The 11,150-nt window shown below is 35.3% G+C and overlaps 2 protein-coding genes across 2 annotated transcripts in view; one reads left to right on the top strand and one right to left on the bottom strand.

Annotated features, from left to right (window-relative positions):
* The window catches only part of ubac1 (UBA domain containing 1), a 15,425-nt gene extending 9,230 nt beyond the window's left edge, over positions 1–6,195 (bottom strand). Inside the window, exons 1-7 of the mRNA XM_051109441.1 lie at positions 5,735–6,195; positions 4,610–4,730; positions 3,467–3,540; positions 3,247–3,354; positions 3,055–3,157; positions 2,633–2,741; positions 811–1,092 (exon numbers count right to left, since the gene is read on the bottom strand). Of these exons, the coding sequence (XP_050965398.1) occupies positions 811–1,092; positions 2,633–2,741; positions 3,055–3,157; positions 3,247–3,354; positions 3,467–3,540; positions 4,610–4,730; positions 5,735–5,872 (935 nt within the window). The 5' untranslated portion in view covers positions 5,873–6,195. The remainder of the gene's footprint in view (positions 1–810; positions 1,093–2,632; positions 2,742–3,054; positions 3,158–3,246; positions 3,355–3,466; positions 3,541–4,609; positions 4,731–5,734) is intronic.
* A 1,649-nt stretch (positions 6,196–7,844) lies between these two features.
* entr1 (endosome associated trafficking regulator 1) lies at positions 7,845–10,866 on the top strand. Its single transcript, XM_051108886.1, has 9 exons — positions 7,845–7,876; positions 8,015–8,113; positions 8,256–8,347; positions 8,943–9,353; positions 9,479–9,552; positions 9,931–10,042; positions 10,175–10,237; positions 10,411–10,550; positions 10,658–10,866. Exons 2-9 carry the CDS (start codon positions 8,074–8,076, stop codon positions 10,740–10,742), a joined length of 1,017 nt encoding a protein of 338 aa, XP_050964843.1. The 5' UTR covers positions 7,845–7,876; positions 8,015–8,073; the 3' UTR covers positions 10,743–10,866.
* Positions 10,867–11,150: the final 284 nt, after the last annotated feature.

The raw sequence follows: 11,150 nt of genomic DNA on the forward strand, positions 1-11,150 counted from the left end.
TCAACTTTTCTCCATTTTAACTGATTGCAAGTGTGATTACTATATTGCTCACACCTGTTACTTGCCACAGGTGTGTCTAAATACATGCTTCACATGCTTGAAAAGCAACTATTTCTTACAGTTTGACATGGTGCAAATAATTTTGCCCAGTCCTTTTGAGCTCTGTGTGAAATTTTATCTTGTGTAATTTACTTTTCTTCTCTGTTTTTTTTTTTGTGTTGTTGCAGTACAAACAAAAACAACAAGCACATGAATACCACAACATTTGCAACTGGAACAATTTTCTGAGAGAAGTGTTGAATTTTTTGAAAGAATTGCAAGGGTGCCAATATTTTTGGCCATGACTGTATGTCAGAATATTTTCACTTCTTTTTTTTGTAACAAAATAGCTGAACAAACAAAACTTGGTTCTCACGAGGCTAGCATATTCATACCACAGCTTACGTTACGCCCACATTCTATGTCATCTGCTAGAACGTCACTCTACTGTGAACGCATGTACGACAGTTAGCAGAACCTAGAGATTACAGTTGATAAAGTTTTAAAAATCTTGAACCCCATTCACTCCCTTTATAAAGCTTGGAAGAGCTGGGACATTTTTTATATAACTCCAATTGTATTTGTCTGAAAGAAGAAAGTCATATACACCTAGTATGGCATGAGGATGATTAAGTCATTTCGCCCAATTATGAAATTATCACTTTAATCTTGCTTTGGTTAAACCATTAAGGGTTTCATCATAGTATGTCAGTGGATCAGAAAATGTCATCATGTTTGAGCTAAAAAATGAACTAATCTTCTCCTGTTTCTCATGACACCCACATGACACTAACCCGTGAGTCAGGCCTGAACTCTCTTTTCCTTCTGATCCGTTTGAAGATCTCTGTCAGTTCATCTTGTTTGGCCTCTTCTAGGCTGGCCTGGGAGGACAGACGGGCCCGGGCTCCTAATGCAGTGGCAGAGGGAGCTGGGGAAGGGGCTGCAGCTGCAGCAGCCGTCGCCCCTGGGGTGTCCTGTCCAGGCAGAGGCGTGTCAACCATGGGGTCATCCACATGCTCAATCAGCCATTCCATAGCCTGTGTCACAGACATGCTGCAGAAAGAGCGATTAGTTATTAATGAACTTGATTTAATCAACTGAGAGTTGGGTCACATTAATGTTGCTATTCAGCACCAAAACCCAAAACAACACATTTGTGACCCTGGACCACAAAACCAAACATAACGGTCAATTTAAAATAAAACTGAGATTTATACTTCATCTAAAAGCAGAATTAATAAGCTTTCCATTGATGGATGTATGGATGTATGATGTTCGTTAGGATAGAACAATATTTGGCCGAGATACAACTATTTGAAAATCTGGAATCTGAGGGTGCCAAAAAAATCAAAATATTGAGAAAATCACCTTTAGAGTGTCCAAAAGAAGACTAGTAAAATGACATCTCTGAATGATATAGCACCTTGAAAATAGTTTTTTTTTTCCAAAAGAAAAGAGCTAATATATAAAATCATTGCGTATCTTTAATACTTCTTGAGTTACAAGAATACATATCTAGTTTCAACATTTCATTTGGTTTTTGACCACTGAAAATGTATGCAATTTAAGAGTTTACTCCTGGAACCATACTGAAATTGCAATATCTCTGGAACTGAACCATACAAGGCCTTAAAAATGAAGATGCCAATAAGAAAGTTGGTTAAAACCCTATATCTAGACGGACATCAAGATATCTTTAATATTTCTTGAGTTACAGGCATGCAACCTTTAAAGAAAAAACCTGAAAGGCACTTTTTTCCCCATTTTTGAATGGTCACCATTGGCACATAATGTAACAAAGACTGCTAAAGTCAACAGATTTTACAAACAGACCTACCAATCTCTGTCTAAAAATAACATGATGATGCTGCCATCTTTCTAAAGTCATTCTTACCCCCCAGTAATTTGGCTAAAGTGAAAATTCTCATTTGACCCACCTCTACAAAATAGTGGATTACTCAGTAAATATACATCCATGACATTTAATATTTTGACTTTCCTATTCATTTAGGTATTTCTTTTACCAGAAAGAATATAAACAAAAACAAAAATTTGAACCTCTGGTTGACAAGGAATGACTCAGCCGATAAATACTGCCTCCTCTCTACCTACTAACCTAGCTCTTAAACATTACAGAGTGTTGTTAAATTTAAATTTTAGATTTCAGTTTTGCTGGATGAAACTGTACGTTTGGTTTGAAGGAGACAAAACATGAAAAGCACAATGTTCTCACACAAAGTACCATTCATGATTCTAACACGAACCCCTAGCGTTCGGTGTATGTTGAGGCTATCAGAGTAGACAAAAGCGGATGCTTTCGATATCATTTTCCATTGTCTCCTTTTATGTTCACAAATAAATAGCACAAGTTTTTTTTACAATACTAAATTGAAAGATCACATAAAGCCCATACACACAACAGCCCTTACACAAGTAACCAGGAAAGTGGTTGAAAGTGGACAAAAGAGACAGATTAAAACAGCAGGTGTAAACGGACACACCCTTGTCTACTTGTGATTCGATCAAGCAAAGAGTGCACAAAATGTATTATTATTGTTTTTTGAGTGTTTTAAGTTTTTTTTTTTTTACTTACTGGTTTAAACGCAGAGCCTTTACAGCACGACTCTCAGGAAAACCCATCTCAGTCAGCTGCTGCAGGGCCGTTTCATCCACACGGTCCTCCTCATCCTCATCCAGCATGGCTGCCAGAGAGGGGAGACACAAAAAATAATCACTCACCATCATTTGCTAAGAGAGCAAAATGACATTTAGACCTGCACACCAGCTAGTCACCCATGGCCTGTAAGAACAGTATTGATTGATTATCAGAGATGAAAAAAATAGGTTAATAGCAGCCTCTTGCAAATAAAAGTACTATTGTACAGCAATGTTACTCAATAAATAATATGTCCAAAAAAAACATAGTATTACCATGGTAGATATCGGTTAATTGTTTCACCAAGGCTTAAATTGATTGAATCCATTCAGGTCTCTGTCCATACATCCATTGCTTACCATTTGCCTTTTTGAAGAGCTCAACAGCATCTGGATTCAGAGCCAGCAACTTCTGAGCCACCTCAATAAGTGAGACCAGAATCTTCCTCAGCTCTGTTTGAAACTGATGGAGACAAAAAAAAAAATAAAAAACATATATTCTGAATGACTGCAATGCAGAAAGGTCTAAGTGAACAAACTGCAGGCACCCACATCTCTAATATTGTGTTGAGTAACAGTACGGTCAGTGTTGCGAGTGGCCAAGCTTGCTGTTGCTTTGAGGATGGCGTCCTTATCTGGCGCTTTGTTCTCTTGCTTCTTCTGTCAACAAGCACAAAGACTGTTCAAATTTGCAGAATCAAAAAGCTTTGAAGTGGAACGCGTAGTATTAAAAAAGAACAGTCCACCCAAAAAGAAAACTGTCACCAGATACCTTCTCTTCAGAAGATATGTCAGCCATTTTTGGTGGAGCTGGTGGAGGTCTTTTCTTTATCAATAATAAGCAGTCTAGAAAACAAACAATACTGAAATCAGGATTCATGACTGTTAGAATTTGATTTTAAATACAAAGAACATATGCAAAACATGACTACATCCTAGATCAGTGGTTCTTAAAGGCACAGTTCATCCAAAAATTTTAATTTAGTTATTAATTATTCACCCATGTCATTCCAGACCCATAAGACCATCTTCAAAACACAATTTAAGATATTTTGCACAATTTAAGACCCTGCATAAAGCAATGAAACTGACACATTCAAGGCCAAAAACGACAATAAGGACATTGCTAAAATAGTCCATGTGACTCCAGTGGTTCAACCATAATTTCTTCAAGTTACAAGAGTATTTTGTGTGCAAAGAAAACAAAAATAATGACTTTATTCAACAACGAAGTTCTTACGGGTTACAGAATTTTAATTTTTCTGTAACTATCCCTTTAACCAGGGGCTGGGACCCAATATGGGCATTAGCAAACTTCCAAAAGGGCCTTAAAATGACTAATGATTTAAATTCAGCCTGAAAGGAAATTGCAATCTTTTTTTCTACATTGTGACATATATCTTTTCTACTCAGACAGGAAAAAAGTTAATGCATTTTATTTAAAATTACAATACCACACAGATTAAATGACATGATGTGAACGGATAAAAAATGTAGAATAAAAACTGTAATATTCCATTTAAAAAAAAAATGTCCATTTAAATTTAAAAGTCACTTTAAAATAAGACAAAAGAAAATATTAAAATCAGCTAAAAAAATAAAAATAAAGATATTTCTTAGTTCAATTAACTCCCTCAACAATATATTTTGAAGAAACAGGGTTACCACTGTCTGGAAAAACCTGGATATATGAGAAGGTCAAATTAATTATTAAATTCTTATAACTCTATGAGAATTTTAGTAATGAATATTATACATGCAGTCCGACAGAAACTGTGAGGGAAAAAAATTAAATACTTATCATTACATCCTTATCCAGAAAAATAACACACAACTGTAAACATTAATGGGGGGGCTTCTGAATATTGGTTTGGAAAATGCAAGAACCACCAAATGCAGCAGAAACTTCAAATACCTTTGTCTTTAAGATTTTCCTCAGCAACTGTTCTGGATTCAGTCAGAATTCTCTCAGTGGCAGCGTGAATGAGTTTGTGATGGGTAAGAGTTTTAGGATCCTCTACACTTCCATGGACATACTGTAAGAGAAGAAAACACAAATAAAGCAAACCCATTTTTATATTAAGTTTCTTTAACTACTATGTACCAAAACTGAAATATATAATCAACAGATACGATATACTTGTTGCGTACATACGTGTTTTAAACAGCATCAGTTTTTTTTAAATACTTGCATGTAGATACATGTAACACAGAAATTAATTCCACTGTCAGCCCAACCCTTAAAACAACCCACTTTTAAACCTAACCGTGCCAACAAACCTGTCCTTAACCTTAATCAGATTACGACCTGAAACTTTTGAACAGTATTGTAGATTTTCCCCATAAAAATCACAATCATGAGCTCAGCACACTTACAGTGGGGTCCAGTACTGTGGTAGTACTACGGTACAGTTGGTGTCAACTGTTACCATGGTACTTTGATATACACCCTGGTACTAAATAATTAATGTATCCTGCTTTTTACATGATACTCCAAGGTACTTCAAAGAACACTACGGTATTGTCACTATACAGTGTATGTCCATAAAACTTGGTATAACTGTGACATTATGCCATTAGGCACAGAGTAATACCATAGTACCTTTTTAGCCTGTATTGCATCTTGTAGCTAGAACATGGCTTGACTTACAGTCTGTGGCGATGCCACCCTGCTAAAGTGATTACTGTCAAGTTCACAACCTTAAAGCCATAAAGTGTGCAAATCAAATCCTCAGAAAATATTAATGGGTGTCAAGTTGCGTTGAGCTGCACAGATCAGAGTACTTGACAGATAAATTGTGTACAAAAAGAGGCTGTCAACAAGTTAATGTCAGCTCAGCACTGTAAACCAACCAGTATGACAGTGGTAGTTACAGCACAGCCACAGAGACGGAGGTGACGGACCAGCTTGCTAAATTATAAATAGCACCGTCGACTCGTCTGCTAGTTACTAAAAATACTTGGCAATGACTCTGAGAATCCAACGGGCCTGTCCTGTCCGGGTTGGCTAACAGTGCCAGCTAACCGATGGCAGACCTACATGCTTTAAGCATTTCTCCTTGAGTTTCTCTATAGTGGTGTCTTCCGTAACTTCCTCCAGCCACTCAGTACCCTCCATGGTACAGACGTGGACCTTCAGGACTTTGCCCGCAAAGATCTTCTCCTCCTGCACGAACATTGTAGCAGCAGCAGCAGTGACGGCGGCGGCGGCAGGACCGCAGCGCTCCCCGCCGAAGACGCTCCGCGAGCCCGCTGTCTACAGCCCGGAAAGCCGCCCTCTTCCCCACTTAAACCTGCCCTGGCAACAGACACGAGTTCACGGTCTCATTCGAACATTTTCAGGCCGTCCGATCTGTACTGCCCGCGCGCTCCGTTGGACTGGTATATTTTCGATGGGACAGATAGGTTTCCTCACTCGCAGCTGCAGCAGAGACGCTCCGTTGACACCTGCGATGCGAGAGCGACAGCAGTCGGTACGGGGCAGCGGTGCGCATGCGTGAGGTTGCGGAATGTGATTGGTGGAAGTGCGCATACATGCAGACGCGTCGTGCTGCAGACTCTCAAAACAGCCTCGGATGGGAGCGGCTATCTCTAAAGCTGGAGCACAAGCTCTGCCATTGAAAACAACATTAAAAAAAATCCTGAAAATTCAGATTTCTTCAAAACTTGAAATTGCCAGATTTCTACCTACGTACTACACGCTTACAAACAGTAAATGTCAAACTGTGATTATAAAACACATAATATACAAAAAATCTGACTGTATAAAATCTGAAAAACACAGATAATTATTTTAATGAATAAGAAAGTAAACGTAACTTTTCAAATTCTCATACAAGTTTTAAAAGAACTGAATTGCATAAGAAGATGACCAATATTATTTGCATTTAGGTATAATAATATTTATCTTGAGTCAGTTAAGTCATTTTTCATGTTGTATGAGGGTATGCAAAATCTTGCTGCATTTACATTACAATGTTAAATATATCCATCAGGTTTTTAGGATTTTCATTTAAGTTATTTTTTAATTAATATTACACTACCAGTCAAAAGTTTTTATTTTTAATTTTTTTAAAGTTAATTTTTAAAGTTTTTAATGTTTTTTTTTAACAGTCTATTCTGCTCACTAAGCCTTTATTTGATTCAAAATACAGCAAAAGCAGTGATACTGTGAAATATTTTTACTATTTAAAATAACTTCTTTCTATTTGAATATATTTTAAAATGCAATGTACATTTTCTGTGTATTTCTGTGTATTTCTGTGATCAAAGCTACATTTTCAGCATCATTATACCAGTCTTCAGTGTCACATGATTCTTTAGAAATCATTCTGATATGCTGATTTGCTGTTCATTATTATTATCAGTATTTAACAGTTGAGTTTTTCAGGAATCTTTGATGAATAGAAAGGTTCAAAGATCAGCATTAATCTGAAATAAAAAGCTTTTGATTTTGGAGTCAGATTTATTTTTTTTTTTTTACAGAAATTAATACTTTTATTTAGCAAGGATGCTTTGATTGATCAACAAATATGATAAAGACATTTATGATGTTACAAAAGATTTCTACTTCAGATAAATGCTGTCTTTTGAACTTTCTGTTCATCAAAGAACCTGAAAAAATTCTAATAGCAGTTTTCTTAACTGCTGTTTTAATTAACATAATAATAAATAAATAAATAAAAAATAATAATAATAAAATGTTTTTTGAGCAGCAAATCAGGTTCTAATGTGAGTAATGATGCTAAATATTCAGCCTTGAAATCACAGGAATATATTATATTTTACAATATGTTCAAATAGAAAACAGTCACATTAAATAGTAAAAAGATTTCTAATTTTACTGTTTTTGCTGTACATTTGATCAAATAAATGCAGGCTTGGTGAGCAGAAGAGACTATTTAAAAAAAAAAACATTAAAAATAAAAATAAATTTTAAATAAAAACTTTTGACTGGTAGTATCTGTTGGTTTAAAAACAATATACATGTTATTAATATTTTTATATTTATTTGTATTTTAATATACAACAGTCAGCATTCTCGCAGCCTAACTACACATCAACCATTTCGACATCTGTAAACTTGTATCTTCCACATCAATAGGTGGCGATATTATACATGTTCCCTAAAAAACTGCTCTCTGCCATACAGAAGGAGAGACATCAGAGCTGCAGGAGATTAGTAGGTTACTATTTGTAAGATACAGTAGTGAATTATAGTTTATGACATAATATTTGACACGAAACATTTTTAAACGAAACATTTATTGGGAATACATTTTATGTTCAGCAGTAATTCATCGCTGTTCCTCTCCTACAGTAATGTTGAGCTGGATAGGATAGTTTACGTCTCTGGTCAAGTTAGCTGTGTAAGTTAACATGTCTAAAAACAGGACGAAAAAGCTCATCATTGAAGAAGGTACGTGTCAGCCTGCTTGTCTTTTGCTCTTTCTGTAATTCAATAATAATAATGCAGCACTAGCTGCCTGTCTTGAGTATTCAGTGCTTTATACTGTGATTTTTAATGTCTTTTGTGGGCATGTACAATTTTTTACTTTCAGATGAGCCAAAGCAAGATGAGCTAAATCCGTTTTCTTTCAAGGAGTTCATCAGAAACAAAAACCAGCAGTCCTGCCCTACAGAAGCCAAAGAGGTGAGAAACAACTTGAGAAAGATTATTTAGTAGATTATGTCATTTTTGGTACTTTAATGTCGCTTTAAAGATGTTAAAGTAGGGTTTTTGTGTATTTACATATGTGACCCAGGATCACAAAACCAGTCATAAGGGTCAGTTTTTCAAAATTGAGATTTATACATCATCTAAAAGTTGAATAAATAAGCTTTCCATTGATGTATAGTAGACAATATTTGGTTGAGATATAACTATTTGAAAACCTGGAACCTGAGGGTGCAAAAAAATCTAAATATTGAGAAAATTGCCTTTAAAGTTGTCCAAATATAATATACAACAATGTATATTGCGTTTTCATTCATATTTACAGTAGGAATTTTACAAAATATCTTCATGGAACATGATCTTTACTTAATTTCCTAATGATTTTTGCCATAAAAGAAAAATCAATCATTTTGGCTATTGCTACAAATAAACCCCAGCGACTTAAGACTGGTTTTGTGGTCCAGGGTGACATATATGAACGTAAAATTAGCAATAAACAAAAGTAAGTTTATGCAGAATTTAATTGCTGGTAGATTATTCAATTTTTCATGTGTCTTTGATTTTTCTAAAGGTCTGTGGTGGAGCATGCCACGTCGAGCAGGACTATAACACCTCCATAGATTATGTCACGAAGGGGCCTTTCTTCACAGACCCCTCTGTGCTCGGTCAGCCTTCTGAAAATGAACCTGAGGAGCCATGGATCGAAAGCTGCCACCCATCAGCCCTTGATGCTTCTCATGACTTCGAACTATGTGATACTTTAGACCTCGGTGCTTACTCTGAGCAATCATCTCTGTGCAGTGATGAGAGGGAAGCAAATGTAACTGAATGGGAGTTGGGTCATTCTGACTTCCTGCCGCAGAACCACTTAGCTAGAAGAAGCACAGGAAGCTATGAGGGTGATGAAGAGACTTCAGTGATTGACATTTCCTTCCATCCTAAGAGAAGTAATGCTGAAAATGGCGCAAAGAATCCCCAACAGGTATGTTGGGTGAATTGTGTATAGGGTGAGGTTTTGCATAAACATGATTCAGTTGGTATATTGATGCAGTCCTGCTTTTCAAAAATGAACATTTTTCAAAATGTTTTTATGTTTCATACATTTAGTTGAGAGAAGAGAATTCTCTATTAAGAAAACAAGTCAAAGAACTCCTTAGAAGGTCAGAATCTGACTCCAAAAGGTAGGTTATTTACACAAAATAACAAATGAATTACAATTCTTTTTCAGTAATTATAGAAAAAGCTTACCCAAAAATGAAACTTTACTCACCCTCAGGCCATCCAAGATTTAGATGAGTTTGTTCCTTCATCGGAACAGATATGGAGTAATTTAGCATTACATCACTTCCTCTGCAGCGAATGGGTGCCGCCAGAATGAGAGTCCAAACAGCTGATAAAAACATCACAATAATGCACACAACTCCAGTCCATGAAGAAACAAACTCATTTACATCTTGTATTTTTCATTTTTGGTTGAACTATTTCTTTATTGAACTGAAGTGTATTCATATTGCTGCTGTGTATTTTAAACTCATTGTTAAACTTTCCAATTGTAATAGGATTAAACAATTGACAGATGAGTTGCATAACAAGAAATTACAAGAGGAGAGAGAGGCTAAGGCTTTGGAGACAATGGTGCAATCAGTAGAACAAAACCTTCAGTTAATGACGGTATTAAGCATTGAATTTTTAATAAGGTTTAATAAATTTAACCATTTGTTTTAGTGTCTTTTTTAGTGTAAAGGTCTTTAAAATGGTTTATTTACTGCATTTAAGACATTAAAATTATGTTTTATTCAACAGAAGCGAGCAGTCAAAGCTGAAAATAGTATTTCAAAATTGAAACAAGAGATCCATCAACTCCAGGTTTGACGTCTTTTCATATGCACAATCACACTGACAAAACACAGCATGTATAATGGTACATACATTATGTAATAAAGCTATATACTATGTATAATATGTTTGTGAATTTGTGATCAAAATAACTATTTCAGATTAAAACTCCATCACAATTATTTTTAATGTTTTCTTCTCAGGGCCAGCTTGAAGGATGTAAAAGTGAAAATGAGAGACTAAGATATGGAGAAACTACAGCCTTAGCTACAATGAGACACAATGCACAAGTGGCTTCTGAGTACCTTAATAAAGCAGCTCAAGATGCAGAGACTTCTATTAAGTATGGATAACTATGACCATTACTTTTACTTTTCAGCACTTACATCAGAAATGTAAATATTATAAAACTGATATATCATTGTATGGATGTGTTTTGTATTTTTACAGGCAGCTGCTGTCAGGAAGAGACACTCTCTGTTTTGTTTCCCAGTTATTGACATCTATTGACAAGATCACTGAGATTCATGATTAATTTTTCTTCAATCATCATGTTCTTGTACACTACAGACTTACTGCATTTAGAGCGTGGCACATCATTGTTTATTATGTTCATCCACTTTATTAACATCATGTTTAGGTTTTATGAAATAACAAAATGAAGTATGATGGATCAAAAGATAAGCTCTAGCAGGAGCTTAAGTATATAAATACTTAAGTGTACCAGTGCCTTGGATTCTCTCGCCAAAATCTATAAAACTGTAATAGTGAATGTTGAAGCAATATTTTCAAAAACATTTTGCACTTTTGTTAAACAATGAGCCAAATCACTTTTTAAGATTAGATTGCATATTATTTACCAGATTCTTCATAGTATTTTGCATATTTTATATTTCTGTGGTTTTAAATTACACCATTTTAAGTATTTGTTTATTTAAAAACA

This window comes from Labeo rohita, chromosome 5 (assembly GCF_022985175.1).
Source record: "Labeo rohita strain BAU-BD-2019 chromosome 5, IGBB_LRoh.1.0, whole genome shotgun sequence".
NCBI classification, from domain to species: Eukaryota; Metazoa; Chordata; class Actinopteri; order Cypriniformes; family Cyprinidae; genus Labeo; species Labeo rohita.